We start from the raw sequence: 21,408 nt of genomic DNA on the forward strand, positions 1-21,408 counted from the left end.
TAACATAGTTAGCGAATTGCAGTGTATTTAGTGAATTAGTCTTATATTTTGCTGTTGTAACATCAAAGCTTTCAACCCCCATCTGAAATCATACACCTTCAAATCAAGAAAAGATCGAACTAAAATATAATTTCTGCGCTTACTCTGATGTCGTTTTTATTCGACTATACAGAATATATTCAATTTAAAATACCTACTTTTCTATCATAATAAAAAATCGATAGATTTTTATTACCTGATACTTCTCCAGTTGTTCTTGTTTTTCTTCAGCAGTAGATTTCGACGAGTAATTTTTCAAATCATTTTCAGCGTCCTTCAAAAACGCCAACAATCTCTCCATAGCACTCTCGTAATCGTTCCACTGTTTAAGTTTATTTTCTAGTGACGATTTTACGTCGACCAGGGTTGCGTAGAATTTGTCTTGATCGGCTTTGAGGTTCGCAACATCCCTTTGCATCGTTTCTTGAGCTCTTGCGGGCAAAATTGATATTTTATTTTCGATATAGTTTTCCAACTCTCTTAATTTGATGTTGCTTTCGGGCAAATTCTCTTCTATTCCAGTAACTTTGCCTAGTCTCTGTTCTATGATGGGTTTGTTTCCGGTATAGTCAACGTAACAGTTTAGAGTGTCCCACAGTTGTTTTTGGTAGTCCTGTTGGGCTTTCAACAAGTCATAGAACTGTTGGTAGGACTCCAAACCGTTTTCGAGTTGTTTAATGTTATTTTGCGAGACACTCAGTAGGTTTTCGTATCTATCGTTTATAGATTTGACGTTGTTTTCTATACCATCGGCTTTTTCTTTATTGCTAGTTAGCTTAATCAACGATGCTGCTTTTTCGTTTATTCCTAGAAGAAAATTAACAATATATAGATTCAATAAATAGTAAATGTACTGTGTATAGTTTGTCCAGCGAAAGAATCCTACATGAACTCGAGAACGCTTATATACTTTTTCATTGGATGAACTATATACAGTTGAACCAAATTACATTTTTTTATATACAGGAATATGATTAAAACTTATATTTACACTAAATTTGTAGTTCTTTAAATGGAATACTAAATATCGTCCTATTGATGCCAAAAGTCACTAACTAACATTTTTCCGAACAACCAAATTCAATCACTAACTATGTTTTGAAGCGGAGAATCGATTGCAAAAGTCATTAACTATGATTTCTAGCTTTTATGTTTTATTTTAATACCGAATAGTTACTAACTATAACATCTTTATGCAATGCAATTCATCTTTAGACGCATTTTTCTCGGAAGTAATAAAAAGTAAGTTAGTGACTTGGCAGCAATGGGACGATATCCTTTAATTCAGTAGATAATACCATGAAATTCATATTTTAAAGATATCAAACTGTCTATTTCCCTACCGAAACGAAAATTTTGTGTAAAAAGACTGTCGCAAAGTCGTATATATTTAGTTTGTTTGTATTTACAAAGGTATATCAGTAAAATAAAAGATGAAGCAACTAAGTGTTTTAATTTCAAAATATAAAATATATTGGTTTTGTTATCCATAATACCACAGATAATACTTAACGTAACATTAATGTTTGATACAAAATTTGTTTATTTATGATTAAATACAGGGCAATTCATGCAGGGTGTTTGAAAAAACATGTGCTATCTCGTGTGCGAAGATTCTTCACGTAAAAATAATATTAATTTTTCATAAAGTCCTAATATTTTTCCATTTATTATAATTTTCTTTCAAGTGCTTTTACCGATTCGAATGAAATTTTGAGGGTAAAAGTTACTAGAAGTGCTATACATATTTTAATGATAAAAAAATACCGACATATGCACCAGGGACATGCATATGGGTTATTACTAGAATATTTTTCTAAAAAAAAACGTGCACCACTGACATCTTTTATCTTGTTCGCAAATTTGTGTAGACTGTTTAACGGCCGATTATAAGCTCTCTTGATATTTTGCCTTAATCCAAATCTAATAGCAAATAGAAATCTTTAAAAAAATTAATGTATTAACTAGTCAAAGTGTTAAATAAGTACTCATTGATTTCTCATCAAAAAATATGAAAAAAGTTCCTATAAACATAGGTGCGGAAATGTATAGTTTTAAAGTTACAGGATGTTAAAACTTTAAAAAAATAGGTCTTAACTTAAATAACTTTTTTTATATATATATAATAAAACATAAATTTTTTAGTTGGATTTGCCGTGATTGAACTGCCTGAAACACTGAACATCTGAGTTGTAATTTTTAATAAAAAATAGATAAAATAAATAGTTTGTTAATTTTATTTTAATTTTATTAATTGTGATTAATAAGATTGCGTTTATCTCGTGAAGGAGATCGAAATTGACAAAATATCATGATACAACTATCAATCGGCATTACACAGTTTTGCTAACAAGAGGAAAAAAGTCAATGGCGCATATGTTTTTTTTAAATTCCAGTGATAACCCATATGCACCTCACTGGTGAAGCTGTCGACACTTTTTTAGCATTAAATTATGTAACACTTATAGTAACTTTTACCATCAAAATTTAATTCCAATCTCTAAAAGCACTTGGAAAAAATTATATTAAATCGAAAAAAAGGAACCCCCTGTAGCTACGAAACAAAGCAGAATTGGGCCTATGTTGATATGAAAAATAAATCTTATTTTTACATGGGGAATCTCCACACGAGAGATGGAACATGTTTTTATAAGCTTTTATTTAACTTGCTTTGTATGTAACTATCTATGTAACTATCTACATATGTATGTATGGTTTGTTCGAGGCAAATCTGGTAAGCTAAATTAGAACCACTTCCTTTTATTGTAGGAAATTGAAATTTGGCATGTAGGTTCAGTCCCGATGACAATACATTTTTTTGCAAAGCATGACCCTTTGCATGACCCGAATTTTTGACAGCTGTCAAAATGGCGCCCAAAATGGCGGCATTTTCGAGGTTTTTGATTTTTTAAAATTCCATTTATGAATGGATCAGGCTGAAATTGGGAAATTAAAATAACTTCCGTTGCACATCATAATACGACCACCAGCAATCTCCAAAGGATGACGCATGGTGTAATTGATGACGTGCAACGGAAATTGTTCCAATTTTCCGTGGGTATATACATATAAAGATATATATGGAAAAAAAATATATGGGCGGCCATCTTGAAAAAATGACAGTTTAATGACATGTCAAAATTTCAAAGTCAACAGATTTTGATAAAAATCGAAATAAGGATGGCCATGGGCTAAAATGAAAGAAAAAGAAAATTGAGCTGTCAAATTTGACAGCTGTCAAAACAATTTCAAAGTTGTCCGATTTTGATAAAAATTGATATGTAGGATGGCCATGGACTAAAACGAAAGAAAAAAATTGAGCTGTCAAATTTGACAGCTGTCAAAAAAATTTCAAAGTTGCCCGATTTTGATAAAAATCGATATATAGGATGGCCATGGGCTAAAATGAAAGAAAAAAAATTTAAGCTGTCAAAAAAATTTCAGTTGTCCGATTTTGATAAAAAAAAATGTTTTTAAAAAATCGATGTATTGGATGCCCCCTACCCTATAGTCGGTTTTCATTTTATTTGTCTCAGATTTGAACTGTCAAATTTGACAGCTGTCGTTTTTTTTTAAGTTCTCCTATTTTAATGAAACTCGATATACATATTATTAGGTTGCCCATAAGAAGGAAAACTTCCCCTACGAGATGCGAGACCTTGACGTTGGTGGGGAAGCTCCCGGCCAAGGCACCGGAGGGGACCCCTCTTGCGCTCTGGCTAGGTCTAAGGAGCATCTCAATGTCTTGTCCCTGGCTGTAGTGTCGTGGCCAGGGAACTGCATCAAGACATAAAAACGATGCCGGACGGGACCTCCTACGGGACTTAACGTCCGTCATACCGTAAGTCTCTCTTAGGAGAGACATGGGGCTTTGGCTTTACTGTCTGAGCCGCGTGGATGAGGTACCACTATAAAAACCCCCAAATCCTACGGTATAGTGCGCGCCAAAGGGATGGATGGTCGGGGGGAAACCCGACCACTAGCGACTAACCTGGGATACCGGGCGACCTCCCAGCTCATAAATGCCTAGTCACGGTATTGCGGGGCTCTGCCGTGATGGTCGTTTCTTTCCCCTGCTACTCGTGGGATCATTATATGGACCAAGAAAGCAAAAAACCCAATGACGAGGATGGATCAAACCGTCCCGATCCTTCTCCTAAGGAGGAGGAAACTAAGGAGCGTGGGACTATTCCTACCCCAAACAACTCACCTCAGCCGGATCAGGAAACAGAGGGGCCCAGATCCCCCTCGCCTGAGAAGGCAGAAGGTGAACCTCCTTTCGGGGTCTCCAAGCAATTGGAGAAATTATCCCTGGAAAAGAAAAGGTTTGCAGGGGCGACAAGAAAGCTCCTCTCAAGACTTCTCAAGGGCGGAATGCCCTATGAGACCGCTCTGCAGACGATTCTGCAGCGACAAGCGGAGAAACAAAGGGCACAGATAAGTGGGGGTACCTCTTCCGGGAAGAGACAAATCAACCCGGAGGAGAATAAACCTCACACTGGTGCTCCTAATGCTAGCAAGCGCATCCGCTCGGATGCAAGCACGCCTGAACAGAGCGCTAAGAAGCCTTGTAGGGAGGGCGCAAGAAGCTACGTGGAAGCCGCTGGGGAAATAAGGGTTGGAGTAATCCGACCTAACCACCCAGAGAACAGCCTATCCACCGAGCAACTCTTGTTGTTGAAACGTGCCATTATGAAGGCCGTGGACGCAAGCACAGAGGAAGGACTACAGGTACGCTTCCAAGGCTGCTCGATTCGGCCTGGATGGCTGCTTGTAATCTGTGCCGACGAGACCAGCGCTGCGTGGTTAGAAAGGATGGTCAACGACCTTTCGCCATGGCAGGGCATGGAACTCAGGGCAGTAAGGGGGCGGGATATACCCAAGCCTCATGTCTGTACGGCCTACATTCCCGATGATGAGCCTGGAGAACGGCTCAGAGGGGATGTTGTGCTGAACAGACTTAGAAGAATGAATCTTAGCCTGCTAACTCAGGAGTGGAGAATCCTCCACCAGAGTGATGCAGGGCCGGGACAAACCTGGACCTTTGCGGTTGATGAGAGATCCATGGATCTCCTTCGCCGCAACGGATTCAGGGCCTACTTTGGGTTTGGGCAGATTACCTTCCGACCCAGAGATAAGGAAAATGAAACCAATACGGAGCAGACCAGGGCGTCAGTCTCGGGAGATGGTGGGGACCATCCTACAGCCTCTCGGGTGACGACTGACGCCACGAGGTCTGGCAACACCCAGAGGGAGAGAGCTGGAGGCAAAGTAGTGGCACGGAAAAACCCGGCCATGAAAGGGTCTAAAGCTAAACCCTCTGGAGCCTCGGGGAAGCCTGGCAACTCGAGTGGGAACAAACCCACCCGGAAAGGCAGGCGGAACGAATGTAGGTTTCCCACCAAAAGGGGACGTAGACCCCCTGACGGTGGGAGCAAAACCTAAATTTGACTACTGCAGGGATGGCTGCAGCAGTCAAATGTATACAAATTAACCTGCAACATGCCAAGGCCGCCTCTAACGTCCTTGGCAGAAGGTTCAAGAAGGAGGACGTGCATCTCGCCTTCATTCAAGAACCCTGGGTTAACTCAGGCCGCGTATGTGGCCTTGGGGACGCAGAGGGTAGGCTAATTACCGCCCCTGGAGTAACCAGACCTAGGGCATGCATTTTAGTAAAAAAGAGCGTGCACTCTTTTAACCTTTATAGGTTCTGCTGTCAGGATGTGGTGGCGGTACATATCAAGATCCCAGCGGGGAGGAGCGGAGGGGGAGTGGAGTTCATTGCCTGCTCAGCATATTTCCCGGGAGACAAGACAGCGGATTTACCTCCTCCAAAGAAAGTGAGAGAACTAATCTCCTTCTGCAAGAGGAAAAACCTACAGCTGGTGATAGGATGCGACGCCAACGGCCACAACGAGGCATGGGGAAGCACGGACACCAACTTCAGAGGTGAGTTAATTCTTAATTACTTAATAGGTGAAGGGTTAGTAGTTAATAACATAGGCTCCGAACCAACCTTTGTTACTTGTAACAGGAAAGAGGTTTTAGACATTACGGTCAGCTCTAATTACTTGAGCAATAGGATATCCAATTGGTGGGTATCATCTGAGCCATCGTGCTCGGATCATAGACACATACAGTTTGAAATAAGCGTAGGTGAAAGCACTCTCCTGCAATATAGGGATCCTAAGTGCACAGATTGGGAAGGATACAACCGCTCACTCGTGCATCTGCTGGAACCCACAATTGCAAAAGTGAGAGATCGCGACGAGATCGAGATTGCAGCGGAGCAACTGCGATGTGCAATTATAACGGTTTATAGTGAAAACTGTCCACTTAAAACAAAGAAGGATAATAGAAAGTCCTCTTGGTGGAACAACAAACTACAAAAAGAAGAAAAGAAGTGCGGCAGCTTTTTAACCGCGCTAAAGTGTCAGGTAACTGGGAAACTTATCGTGCGACGTTGGCGGAGTACAATAAGGAAATAAGACGGGCGAAGAGAGAGTCCTGGAGAAGGTTCTGTGGGAGTCTGGTCGATCTACCTCAAAGCACCAGAATTCACAAGATTCTCTCAAAAGAACCAGTGAATGAGCTAGGGACGATACAGCGCCCCGACGGTAATTTCACAGAGTCCAGGAAAGAAACGCTACAGATTTTGGCCCAAAAACACTTCCCAGGCTGCTTGATACTAGGTGATGAAGAGCTACCCCCCCCGATACTCATGCGTCGTAAAAACCGGCCCAAAAAAGAGGATTGGGAGATAGCGAAGAAAGTAATCACCTATAGGGAGACTAAAGGGGCGATCGAAAGTTTCGACCCATTCAAATCCCCAGGAGAGGACGGAGTGTTTCCGGCCTTATTGCAGAAGGCTGAGAACATTATCGTCCCTCGCTTATTAAGAATTTTTAGGGCAAGTCTGGCATGGTCACACCTGCCAGCTGACTGGACGAGAGCAAAGGTGGTATACATACCGAAAGTGGGGAAACAAAACCTACAACCTGGCTCATATCGACCAATAAGCCTTACATCATTTCTGCTGAAGACTCTGGAGAAGATATTGGATGGACACATTAGGGGGAGGATTCTTACGTCTAATCCCCTGAATGTCCGACAATATGCTTATCAACAGGGAAAATCAACAGAACTGGCCCTCAACAATTTGGTAGGGGAAATTAAGAGTACCTTTGATCGCAAAGAAATTGCGGTAGGGATATTCCTAGATATTGAGGGAGCATTCAACAATGTCACCCCTCAATCGCTCCTAGGCGCTGTGAAAGCACGAGGAGTCGAAGCTACCATAACTGAATGGATTGAGCAAATGCTCAAAAATCGAGTAGCAACGACCTCGCTCAGTGGTGAGTCCGTTAGGTTTGTTCCGGGCAGGGGATGCCCGCAAGGAGGAGTTCTCTCTCCTCTTCTGTGGACCCTGTTAGCGGACGACCTGATGGCAATCATCGATGCATACGAGGTTGAAGCACAGGCATATGCGGACGACCTGGTGATCCTAGTAAAAGGACACAAAGAGGAGGACATCTCCTCAAAAATACAGGAAATCCTAGATGCAATTCACGGCTGGTGCACACTGGAACAATTAAGTGTAAACCCACAGAAAACCGTGATCATACCATTCACCAGAAGAAGGAAAACAGACAAACTGAAACCGCCCATTCTTCTTGGTGAGACAATTCCGTTTGCGGAGGAAGTTAAGTATCTGGGATTAAACCTGGACAAAAAACTTAGCTGGACCTCTCATCTGGAAAAAACATCAAAAAAGGCTTGCTATGCTCTATGGGCATGCCGCCGAATTTGTGGTAGAAACTGGGGATTAAACCCCAAAAATATGTACTGGCTATACGTGACGGCCATCAGACCTATTATCACGTATGATGCAGTTACCTGGTGGCAGAAAGCCAACCAAACAACGGCAAAGAATAAATTGTCGAAACTACAACGACAAGCATGCTTAGCGGTGACTGGTGCCTTCCATTCCACGCCGTCAAAGGCTATGGAAACCCTACTCGATCTACCTCCTCTTCAAATTCTTTTGGAAAGAGAGGCGAGATGGGCTACATATAGGTTTCTAAATATAGAACGAGGAAGCCAAGGAACAATTATGTTCATACAAAACCGCTAATAGAAGAACTACAGTCGGATGAGATTATGGGAATGATCTCGGATCTTACACCACCAGTCCAACTCTTGACGCGCACCTACAACGTCCTGTTTCCGAATAGGGACGAATGGGATAAGCCGGGAAACGGCTTATTACATGCGGAAATGTGTTGGTACACGGACGGATCCAAAAACGAAAAAGGATCTAGCGCAGGAATTTACTGCAGCAGTCCAAAGACTGAGATCTACCACAGTCTTGGAAAACACATCACGATCTTTCAAGCTGAGCTATATGCTATTGAAACCTGTGTGCAACTGCTGGTAGAACAACAATACACCGGGAAAACAATATGCATATTTTCGGATAGTCAAGCTGCGCTGAAAGCACTTGAGGCAACGAAAAGCACGTCTATGACGATTCTTCATTGTAAGAAACTACTCAATATACTGGGAATAGGAACAAAGTGTCGCTAATATGGATACCGGGACATGTCGGCCTAGAGGAAATGAACGTGCTGATTCCCTCGCCAAAATTGGTGCAGGCGCGCCATTCGTGGGACCAGAACCGACACTTAGCGTTCCCAAAAATCTCGCAAGAGACAGGCTCTGTGAATGGGTTAGGGTGAGACATTCCGAGACTGGAATGACAGTCCCGGAATGGAGCATGCCAAGAAAATCTAGCAGGGCCATCCAAACATAGAACAGGAGAACTCCTAAAGGCCGGTAGGAATGGAACGCGTGTGCTCACTGCAGTGTGTACGGGCCACTGCCGGCTGAGATCTCACCTGCAGAGGACGGACTGGTGGAAGACGCCGAATGCCGACTCTGTATGGAAGATGATGAAACAATGAAGCACGTTATGTGTACCTGCCCCGCTGGGAGCAGGACCAGGTTTGAGATGTTTGGCAAACCCATGCTAGACCTATCAGACCTAGGAGACATATCGCCCTCAGACATAACGGCCTATATTAAGAGGCTGGATCTTGAGGATCAACTTTGACGCTCTTGTAAATTAGAGCTTGTAGAAACTGAGCCACAATAGGCCCTCGCGGCCTCAGTGGAGGGTCCCCCTTGGGACCCACTCTTAGTCAAATACAATACAATAAGAAGGAAAAAAAAATTGAGTTTAAGTGTGTGGCACTGAGAAACCAGCATAACTAAAAAGTAGAAAATAAATTTTAGAAAAAAACTTTTTTAAAGACAAACTTTTATTCAATAATACACAAAAAAGAAAAAAATAAACTTTTTCTTTAAAACTTTTATTATGAGCTTATAACTTCATTACACAATTTTAATATTATATAAAAGCTTGTCGCGGGATTTCTCTACATCGATAAACAAGTAAATTAACTAAAACCTGTATCTACCCTGTTTCATTTTCAAAGTTTGTGTTATGATAGACCACTAGACCAGGAATTACAATATAAAGTTGTCGTACCAGATTTTTATGAGTGCAATTGTTCACCCAAATCTTGCGACAAGCTTTTATATAATATTAAAATTGTGTAATGAAGATATAAGTTCGTAATAGAAGTTTTAAAGAAAAAGTTTATTTTTTCCTTTTTAGTGTATTATTAAATAAAAGCTTGTTTTTAAAAAAGTTTTTTTCTAAAATTTGTTTGGAAACACCCTGCATATTGAAAATAATTCTCTGAAAAATTTTACATTATTAGACGATTGAAAATTTTTATGGTAAATCAAGCTTTGATTTTTATTATAGTTCGAAGAATCTAGAATTTCTCATAAAAATTATTTATGATTATGATCATTCTATACTGTATTTTTAAAATGGAAATTTTATGCATATTTAAAAATTTTGAACATAAACTTGTATAGCATTTTTAAGTTAAATAAAACTTACCTTCGATAACTCGCTTGTGAGGCAGAATTTCTTGCAAAGCGGTCTTTTGTTTCAATAATTTTCCTCTAATATCTTGTATTGAGGTCCATGACGTAGTATCTAGCTTCACTTGCTTTTCCATTGAGTCTAACCAAGCCAGCGTTTGTTGTAACATTTCCTGGTAACTCGAAAGTTGCAACGTTTGAGCTTCTTGAAGTTTTTGCTGGTTTGTTATACCTAAGTAAATTATTATTATATCTTAGTAACTTACAATCATACCTTTTAAGTGTTTAATTTATTTTACCTTCGGCTAACTTTTCCCATCTCTCTCTAGCATCTTTAATTTCATTACGAATAATTTCTCTTCCGTTCATGGCTGTATCCGGCAATATTCTTTCACCAGTCAATGTTAGGTTGTTAATTTTATGATCACCTTGTTCTTTTTCAGATAACAATATTTGCATTCGCTGAGAAACAGCTTGTGGACTGTCAGCAAGATCGCCTCTCTGTAATACAGCCAATTGATCTTCCAAAGGCTGTAGCCAGGTTAGGGTATCTTCTAGTTTCTGTTGGTACTTTTGGTGGTCATCTATGATACTTTGCCAACGAGTTATAACGTCTTTGGTTAACGCATGTAAGTTTTGGTATCTGTAAAAAATAACATTATTAGTTCTTAATTATTTTTAAAAATTTTCCTCTGATACCTGACACTAAATTGTGATATCACGGGCTTGATCTTCTGCACACCACTCGAATTCAGAAGAGCATGAGTTCTATCGACAAATTGATCGATTTCTTTTTCTTTTGCTTCAACTTCAGCACGTTCTTTTTGATACTTAACAAGTTGAATTTCCTTTTCAGGTAACGTAGCTTGTAAAGTTTGGTTTCTGAAAACTGATTCCTTCTCTTGAATCCATTGATTCAGATCCTCTAATATATTTTCATAGTCATTCCATTTGCTGGTAGCTGTTTCCTGTTTGTTAATCAACGAATCTAAAAATAGCAATTAAAATTAATAACAATGTTCCGAATTTTAAAAGGTTAACTCACCAATTTCTACTAAATGTTGTTGAAGCAACCCTTGATTCTCGATTAATTCAGCTTTTAGAAGTTCAACGCCTTTAGGAGCAGTACTTTTTCCTACCACAATTAAAGAGTTTTTAAGACCCTCCAACAATTTTATTCCTTCTTGTTCACTGAGAGTTTTTAGTTGCTTCAAACTTTCTATTCGTTTGTTAAGTTCAGTTTTATCTCCACTTTCATCATCATAATGATGCAACTTTTCGTTTTGCTGAGCTATCCAGTTCTTGAACGCATCGACTTGTTGGTTATATGCTTGATGCCTTTCAACACATTCTTCTAAATTCTTCAGTAGCTCTTCCGATTTTGCTACGATGTTATGGAATAACTGTTTAATAGATTGTAAATACACGTTTAATGACTTATCTTGAGTTTGATCTACTAACTGTTGTGCACGGTTACAAACAGTTTCAACTAGTTGTTGATGGGACATAATTTCCTGATGCATTATTTTGTGATTTTGGAGTTGTGCTCTTTTCTCTTGGAGAGTTGATTTCAGTTCAGTATGTTGCTTCATACCTTTTTCCACATCTTTTAACCATTTGGTTAATTGTTCCTGAGTTGCAGTAAAATCAGAAAATTGCAATATGCATTGGTCTAATTTGTTTGTAGCTGTTTGTACATCGTCGCCTAAAGTATCCCAAATAGTTCTAATGTTTCTTAACTGTTGCCTAATAATTTCTCTTCCATCCGGAGATGTATGAACGTAAAGTTTCTCACCCTTATCAATTAAATTCTCAAATTCAATGCTTTTTTTGTTCTTTTCATCAAGAAGGTTTCGGACTTCGTTCTGACGTTTTTGCAGTACATTTAAATCTCCAACTATGTGACAGAGTTCTTGAAGCTCCTCTTCTTTATCAGATAGCCAATTCAAAAACTCCTTGTACTCTTTGTTGAAATCCGTATGATCTTTAACAAAACCTTCATAGCGGCTTATGTTTTCTTTTATAGAGTTTTTCAGTGAATGGTAGCGAGCACTTAACTGAGATGCTCTAGTGTCTGTTTCGACATCTTTGATCGCATCAATAAAGTTGGCAAATTCGGGCTCTTTATTCAAAATTTCTTGTTCTAAGCTCTTCAATTTCTCTAAATGCGCTCTCTTAGTTTCTTCTGTGTTTTTCAAACTTTGATCTTTAACTTGATTTTCTTTCGACTTTAGCCAAGTGTCTAGGTTGTCCATTAAGCGACCCACTTCGGCGTATTGGTTGGAAATAATGTTGAGTTTCTCTTTCGCGTCGGTACATAGTTCCAAGAAAAGGTTCCACGATGTTTGTTGATCTTGAAAACTGTTAATTAAAGGTGGGTGTCCTTCTGGTGCGGTCTCTAATAAAACACTTTCTAACTGAGCCCTACAAGACTCAATAATTTTATCACCTTCTTCTTTTTGAGCAAGAAGATTTTCGACTATAGTCAATTTACTGTCCATCGGTTCGCTAGATGATTCGTCCACAAGAAGCGTCGCTTCTGCTGTGAGGGCAGCTAGCCAATCATGACATTTTTCTATAGCTTGGTTAAAGGCTTCATGATTACTTACATAACCCTCTGAAAGCTGTATTCTTTTATTAACGTCATTTAGTAACTTGTTGACATTCTGTAAATTATCTTTAAGTTTATTGTCAGCATCTGAATCTGAGATATGAGAAATCTTTTCTTGAAGTTGCTGTAAAACGCTTTTGTGTAAGTTGATATCTGAACGCTATTACTTTGTAGTTATGCAAAGTTTGTTTTTTATCCAAAAGTGTAGCATCCAGCTTGGGTTGATCGGATAATTTTAGAAGAGTATCGTTCAACCATAAAGTTACTTGTTGAAGACTGTCGTCAAATGAGTGGCGTTGAGTCAAGGCGTTCTCGACGTTTTTGTAGATCTGATTAACTTGATCGATAAGATCTTCCGATTTGTTTCGTAAAGTTCGTAGTTCTGTTCTGATAGCGTCTCTGTTTTCTGGTGTTATTCCGCTGAATAATGCTTCACCGTGAATTATAGCTTTTCCCAACAATTCTTGGCCTTTTTCCTTTTCTGATCCAAATCGTTTAAGTTCTTCCAGCATCGATTGTGATGGTTTTTGGGCTGTTTTCGAGAAAGATTTTACTTTTTCATTAGCTTGATCTAACCAGTTTTCCAAATCATTAACGCTATTTCTGTAGAGCTGCTTGTATTTGTCAAGTTCGTCTAATTTATTTAAATAGTTTTCTAGAAACTTGGTAAGAGAATTATACCTAGAATTGATATGTTGGACATATTGTGGAATTCTAGTTTCTGGAGTTGTTTTAATGATTTCCTCGCTGACTTCGTTTAGTTTCGTTATTTCACTTTGGAAATTTTGTACTTGAGAATATAGTTTTTTAATATCATCACGTTTTGTATCAATATTATCCAAATTCATTTGGACGGAGCTTTCGGATTTTACTTTGTTTTCCATTTCTTTAAGCCAATTAGATATTTTATCAGCAATTTCTTCGTACTGACTCTGGATATCGATATTTTTACTGAGAGCTTCTTTAGTTTTATCGAACTCCTGTTTCAGGTTATTTAGCTCTAATAAAAGATATTCTTTTTCTGCTGTTAAAAGCTTAACAGATTCAGGTGATTCTACTTGTGCCAACATTTGTAATGAATTCTCTAATTCATTCATTCGACTTTGGCAATCTTCAATGGCATTTTCAATTGCAGTTAGTGAATTAAGTTTAACTTGCAAATTGTACTTATCACTAGAAGTGTCAGGTAGGCACCACTGTATTTTCTCTCTTTGAGCTGAAATAATTCTTTGAAGAGCAGCGTATTTGTCGTTATGGAATTTTTTAAGAAACGCTGATAGAGAATTGTCAATTTTATTAGCGTGAGCTACAATACTATTGTATCGTTTTTTCAGAGCTTCTTGTTCTTTGATAACTGTACTGTCGCTAAATGAAGGATACACTTGTTCTACCCTCCTAATATTTTCATCGATAATAGTTAAATTGGGTTGTTGGCTTTCTAAATCCTTCGACAGTGCTTTAATAGTCAACAACCTTTCCAAAATCTTTATATTGTCCCCTGAGAAATCTTCGTTTGTAATGATTTCTTCGCGCAAGCTTGACAAAGTCGTACTAACAGTCTTAATATCATCTCTAATAGTTTTCTCTTGGTCAACGAATGTAGTTGTCACAGTCTCTAATTTACTTGCGTTTTCAGCTACAGTAACAAATTGTTCTTCTAGTAATTTGATTAAAGTTTGTATAGTTGGAATTTCTTTACCATCTGTTAGTTTTACTAGCTGAGTATACTTATGAGGAATACTTTGAAACAGTCTTTGATGAGCAGGGAGTTCCTCCTTGTATTTGTTCAACTTAGATGTCGCTATTTCTGTTTCGTTTGGTTTCTCTGCTGCCGAAACTATAGCACTGTTCTGATTACTCAGCCACTGTAAGAGTGTTGTTTTGGTTTCATCAATGTGCCTCCATATCGTCGCTTGAGATTCAGTAGAATTGACAGTTTTGACGATCTTTTCGTATATTTTTGACCAAACGTCGTGCACGATCTGTAAGTCTCGTTTTACTTCCGATTCTATTCCTGGAATTTTCTCGGTCTTTCTGATAATTGCCTGTCCCTTATTGTCTACTCTATCTAGCAGTGTTTTAGTCTTCTTGATCGCGTCAAGAGCTTTCTTAGCTTTTTCTCCGTTAACGTTCGCGTGAATGAGGTCAGTGGGGACTTCGAAACTTTCCAAAGACTTGTCGATTTTACCGATTTCCGTCACGATTTGGTCTTTAGATTCCTGGAATTCGTTCCAGGCATGAATGACGTCGCTTAAATGCATCTTTTCTTCTTTGATATCTTCGTTTACTTTATTCCACTGGCCTTCAATGTCAGACACAGTATTTTGAATTACAGCGACTTGCTGAGCGTCTTCTTTCATTAACTGTAGGGCATCTTTTCTTAATTCTTCCTTTCGAGAAGATTTCTCTATTTGACTGTCTAATAATTTTTGTAATTTTTCAACTGCATGAGGTAAATCACTGGAGTGTTTAACAGTGCTTTTAATTTTCTCTAGTTCAATCTTTGTATTCCCTAAGTCATCTATTAATTTCAGTTGTAGATGCTTAAAATCGTCCCAGTGAGATTTTACTTTCTGTTTTTCGTCAAGCTGATTTGCTAGCTTTGATTTTAAGTTTATAGCGTTTACTTCAACTTCTCTTACTATGTTTTCAGCTGTTCTGGGCAATCTAGTTTGTTTATCCAATATCGTCACTATTTGACTGCTGTCAATAGCCGGAGCAGATTGCTTCCATGTAATAATCTTCTCAATGACGTCATTAGATTCTTTAATCATATTTTGCAATTTTTCCGGAGAACAATTCTCGTTTTCTAGTTGATATTTCAAGTGGTTAAGTTGGTTAATTGTATCTGTGTGCCAGTTAAGTAGTTCACTCCATTTTTGTAAACTAGTCATTTTACTTTGAAGTTTATGTTCAACATCTTGGTTTGTTTGGGATAGTTGCGTAAATTCTGTATTAAGAGGTTCAGCTTCTTGCTTGGAAGCTTTAAGAGTCATTTCCTTCACTTCTTCATATATTTTATTCAACACCGGTTGTTTTTCGGAGTGTTCCTGAAGAAGAGCGTGAATATTTTCTATAGCTATATCAACTTTATTAGCTGGAATCTCATCCAACTGAGCTACGTTAGCTGTCATCGATTCCAGCCAGTTTGAGTAATCAGCGACTTTGGATTGGAAGTCGTGTCTGGTTAGGATAGCATCTGAAACGTCGTTAATTCTTGCACGTACACCTTCAGCTAATGTGGATACTTTAGTTTTTAAGGCTTGAACTTGATCTTTAACCAAACTGGCTCCCTCTGGAGCAATGTTATAGCTAATGCTGTCCGAGCTTTGTGTTAAACTGATTAACCTGGCTTGTTGCTCGGATATTTCGTTGTTGAATTGCTTCAATCTTATCAATTCTTTTTCGAGCTTATCGATATTTGGTGTGCTTAGATTCGGGATGGTTTCGCTTAGGGTTTTTTCGTTGGACACAATCCAGTTCTCCAAATGCTGTACGTTTTTGTCGAAGTCAAGCCAATTCGTAACAAGTTTGTCTAGTTTTTGGTTCCATTGATTCGATGTTTCTTTAACAGTAAATAATCTTGTTCTGATCGAGTCTACTTCATCGGGAGCCCCTGACTTTGTAGCAATTTGGTGTCCTAAGTCCTGGATGTTTCTTAACTCCTGTATCTGAGCTTGGCAATCCTGCGAGAAAGTTTTCGTTTCTGACTGAAGTCTTACAGCTTCTTCGAGCGTTGCTGGTTTTGGAGCACCCTCTTGAATTTTTAATTCTGCTTTTTGGACAACAGGTGCGATTTTTTCTAAACTGCTTTTGTATGTTTTCCAATTCTCCAGATCCTTTGACACGAGCGCTGCTTGTCCTTCGGCAGACTGCTTGATAGCAGAAACACGGTCTTGGAGAGCTACAATTTCCGCCTTAAACTTCTGAGCATCAGGAGAATCACTAACAAGAACTTGCGAACCCTCTTTCTTTAGGTTTTCAATTAGCTGAACCTTGTTCGATATTTCTGATTGAAGTTTTTGAGTCTTTTCCAACCTGTCTTCAGGGGTTATATTAACATCATGAGCGGAAGATAATAGTTGAGGTGCATCTTGAACGGACCAGTTTTTCAATTGTCCAAATTGCTGTTGGAAACCTGACCATTTGGTAGTGTATTGTTGCAAGAACGTCATCTGCTCTAATATGTTTGATGTAGTTGTATCTAGGCGTTGTTCAACTTCACGTACCTCTTTTTCAAGCAGTGCTCTTTGAGGTTCAATTGCTTCCTGGGATAATTTCGCTGTCAGTTCTTTAAGAGGCGCTAGCTCTTCCCTGGCTTCTTGTAGAGATCTCACTAATTGTTGTTTCGATAAAATATCGTTAGAAGAATTTTCAATACTCAATTGCTTGGTGGTTTTTGATAAATCTTGTTCAGCTCGTTCAAGAAGACCAGTAATTTCTTTCTTTTGATCCCTGTATGTTCTGTAGGTGTGCTGGGTGCTTATAAGTTGATGTAATCTCGAGACGCTTTCACTGTATGTTTCAGTCCATCCAGTTTCAAGTGTTTTAACTTCATCAGAAACAAAACTAGGTGCGTGGACATCCCTGCTCAATTCTTTGCCTTTTTGCAACATAGTCATAACTAAGGGACGTTGTTCATCTAATTGTGATACTGTGATTTCTTGTTGACGTACACTTTCGTCAATTTTTTCGAGGTTTTGTGGTTGTGGCGCTGACTGCTCCCTAACTTGCTTCAGTAATTCGCAAATTTGGCGTACTTCTCTGCGATAAGTATAACATTTCGACATAGTTTCAGTTTTGGTCATAGTTATCTCTAACGATGGTATGAGATTTTTGTATCTCAAGATTAGGTTCTCCAGTGTTTTTTGTTCTGCAATAGCTTCACTTTCTGGACAATGTGAAACGAGATAATCAAGGGTTTGAACCAGCCACTTCATGTCTTCCCTTTTTTGGTCAGCTTCTTGGCAAATAGCCTAAATAAATGATTTTTAATTAACAAAATATTATTTACAGATTAGAAAAAATATCATTCACTAAAACTAACTAAAATAAAATACTATACACTATACTCGCACATTAAAATTTTGATGTATTTTAAAGGATCAATTTTGATGATTTTTTAAAAAATTTGTGGCTAAATTATTTGACTTTTTAGTAAAAAAACTCTTTGCAAATTTTACGATACGAGGAAAAACAAAATGTTGAAATTTTGGTGAAAGTTTGAAATACCCTGTGGACTGGCGTTAACAAAGTGAGGAATTTAAAAATAATTTTATTATCTAGATGCATCTTTTGCCGTTCATCTCAAAAGCTTGTTTTTTTGGAGATATTCACTTTTTAAGAACACACTAACATTTTTTCGTAATTTTTACATTAAGACCATGCCTTTGCTTTTGGTGCTAGTCAACAGACCATAAAATAGTGTTTATAGTTTAATGTCACTGTCTTTGAAACATCATATTATTATTGTCTGCTGAACAATTACTCTAGCAGATATGGTTTTAAGTCCAAAAGTTGATCTCTCCCATGATCAATTAAAGCAGAAATAGCCGACACTTCAGAACTTAAAACCATCTCTACTAGAGTAAACGTCAATAAACAATAATAATATGACTTTTCAATGACAGTGAAATTACAAAAACAATAAATACTATTTTATAAATGTGTTCATGATGACACAAAACCGAAAATCAGTGCTAAAAAGCTGTAAATCGTTACTGTCTTGTTAGTACGTTGATATGAGCATATTTAGAAAAAAAAATTATAAACTTTTGATATGTTGAGATTAGACGCACCAAAAGGAGACTTTTCAAAATCAAAAGAGTTCTTAACTCTAAGTGTGAGCTTCACCCCAAAAAACCACCCCCAATACGCCCTTCGATGGGTTTTCGCTTTTTTCTCAGAACCCGTTGGTCCCACAAAAAAATTTATACTTACCAAAAATATTCCTTATAAAATTTGCTACAAAAAAGGTTCTATTCATTATTTATATTTATCCAATGCATTTCGAGCAATAACCGTTTGAAAAAGACTTAAAGTATAAATTTTTTCTTCTATTCTGCTATTTTAGGTCTAATATAAATATACTATATTCAAAAGCGAATATCTCCAATAAAAATAGAGCTATTGAGATGAATGAAAAAGCAAATTATCGTGAAAAGACGTACCTAGATGGTAAAATGATTTTTAAATTCCTTGCTTTGTTAAGATATTCCACAGGGTGTTTCAAGCTATCACCAAAATATTAAGATTTTGTTTTCCCTCCTATAATTGACAGATGGAAACGTTCATTTTGAATTTAGAAAGAAATGCTAAAAAGTCAAATAATTTAGCTACAAATTGCTTAAAAAATCATCAAAATCGGCCAACTAGAACAAAATATATTAAACTTTAAAATACATCAAAATTTTAAAGTGCTCGTTTCTAGTGCCGATAAAGAAACTCACCTTAAAAGCCGCAATTTCTCTATCAAATTCTTCTGGTGTGCTTACATCAGTTAAAATATTCTTCAAGGCATCATCAATTGAGTCCATCCACCTTACCATCTCGCTAAATTTGATTCTATATTGATCCCACTTCTGAGGAATCCTCTCCAATTGCTGCTGTACGTTTTCTATTTTCAAGTTAACATTCTTCCATAATTCTTCAGCTTTCTTCAGCGATTCTTGAAGACTTTTATCGTCGGGACAATTCTGCGAGTATACTTGAGCTATTTGTTCTAGATTTCTCAAACTCTTCTGAGTTTCGAACAGTGGGCCACGAGGTCCGAAGAAATCTTTATGTCTGGCGATTACCAGCTCAACGTTTTCTTGCTTGTTCACTGCAAGGTGTTCATTCTGGATTTCTTTCTCCAGTTCTTTGATATAGTACTGGAAGGTGTTTTCATCCAACCGGAATTCGAGTCTCATTAAATGAAGTGGAGCGAATGAAAGTACCTCTTTCCATTTGTTTTGAAGATGATGAACAGATGAGGTAATAGGACTGTGTTGTTCTTTGGGAAGGCAATTACACAAATCTTGTGCGCTTTGGACCAATTCGTGAATCCATCGCTCGTTGACAGATTCAAAGAAATTCTTATGTTCTTCTACGATACTTTTACTATCTATCCGTTTTTCAGATATTAGTTTTTCAGCGTGATTTAGCCAGTTTGATATTACTCTCTCACTTTCACTGAAATTATACCAGCATCTCAATGCTTCCTGAAGGCGCTGCTCCCAAATTTGTGCGTTTTGAGTGACATAAGCGAACCTATCGTTTAGTTGTTCCATATTCTCCGTCATTTGAATTATGTCAGGGTTACTAGCTCTATCTACAGACTTTACTATATTATTCAGTACTTTGTTTTTACTGTCTAGCATAGATTTATAATACAACGTCCTAGTGAAAAATGTTTTAATTTTATCTAATTGGTCCTTTAATTGTTCTTTATCTGCTTCTAAAGTTAAGGTGCTGAGTAAACCTTCTGCGTTATCAAGCCAATCATTAATTTCTTTTTGTCCAGCTTCCAGAGACTCTTGTTGGATTAGTAATTGATTAAATAAATGAATCTGAGCTGGTATCAATGCCCTGACTCGCACTAAAGCTTCCTTTTCTTGTTTAAGCGTGTTCATCATCTTATCCACTTCGTCTCTTGATAGATCTTGAATCAATGTCTGGAAAGCTTTGCTAATATTCTTAAATAAGTTTTCGATTTCTTCAACTTCGGATTGAAGCTTGATTAAGGTGTCTCTGTGTAATCTTATGCGTTCCATTGATCCTAAGCTGGGTGCGTTAAGAGTTTCTTCGGCTTTTCTTAACCAGTTTGATAAAACTTCAACTCCGGCTCTGAAATCTTTACGGTTTCTTAGAATATCACCCGCGTGGCTGTACTTGTTGATGTGAGGGTATATTTTGTCCCAGCGTTCAGTCATGTTCTGATATGTGTTTCTCAGTTCGGCTGCGATGGGATCTTCAACAGTGGCTATTAGGAAACTGACTGTATCTCCTAGCAGTTGATATTTGTCTCTGAAAATAATATTAAAGATAAAGGAGGTATGATAATATATGAAATTATTTATTCAAGAGTTACTTCCGGGTGCGTCTCAAAAGTGGCTCACCCTTTTCTCAACTTTTATTTTAAGTTTTTTTTACTTTAACTTTTATTTTTCAGATAAAAAAACAATATTTGGTATATTAGTATATGACAAATTAGAATTGATTGACGTATTCTATTGTTTTTGGTCACTTGCTGTTTCACCGGAAATGACTACAACTTTTGATTTTTAAATGGTACGCTCGGTATATTTTTACTTTATTCCATAGAAAATGATACTTCTGAATACAATGACATATCGTATGTTAACTTTTGACATTTTCGCTTAAAAAATCGTATTTTTTTTCAATTTAGAGTGCCATGGCTATGTTAAAAACATTAATTTTTAATCAAGGAGCTTTAGAAATATAGATTTGATCGTCTAATATTTTTCGTGTCTTATCCTGGCCGGTTAAAAGATGCCAAAATCGTATTTTTAATTATATCTCATTTTTTCAAATGGAACAAGGGTGGCTCATTAGAATATTAGGAAAAGGTAATTTTTTACGAATAATTTGGTACCACACACTTGGTATTTCGAGTCAAATTGTCATTATGTTACAATTTTAAATAAACTATATGCGAGAATGTCAAAAATTGACATGATATTATTTTTATTTATTAGTGTCAATTTCTATCAAATAAAGTAAAAAATACCGAGAGTGTCATTTAAAAATCAAAAGTTGTAGTCATTTCCGGTGAAACAGGAAGTGATCAAGAACAATTG

General features: G+C 37.6%; 1 protein-coding gene across 1 annotated transcript in view; it reads right to left on the minus strand.

Moving 5' to 3' along the window:
* LOC115888530 overlaps positions 1 to 21,408 on the minus strand; it is a 239,032-nt gene that overhangs the window by 148,519 nt on the left and 69,105 nt on the right. The window contains 7 exon segments of the mRNA XM_030908278.1: positions 236 to 846; positions 10,013 to 10,228; positions 10,296 to 10,639; positions 10,696 to 10,984; positions 11,042 to 12,764; positions 12,766 to 17,583; positions 19,057 to 20,614. Of these exon segments, the coding sequence (XP_030764138.1) occupies positions 236 to 846; positions 10,013 to 10,228; positions 10,296 to 10,639; positions 10,696 to 10,984; positions 11,042 to 12,764; positions 12,766 to 17,583; positions 19,057 to 20,614 (9,559 nt within the window).

The sequence above is a fragment of the Sitophilus oryzae genome, unplaced genomic scaffold, assembly GCF_002938485.1.
Source record: "Sitophilus oryzae breed Bouriz unplaced genomic scaffold, Soryzae_2.0 scaffold_801_pilon_pilon, whole genome shotgun sequence".
NCBI classification, from domain to species: domain Eukaryota; kingdom Metazoa; phylum Arthropoda; class Insecta; order Coleoptera; family Curculionidae; genus Sitophilus; species Sitophilus oryzae.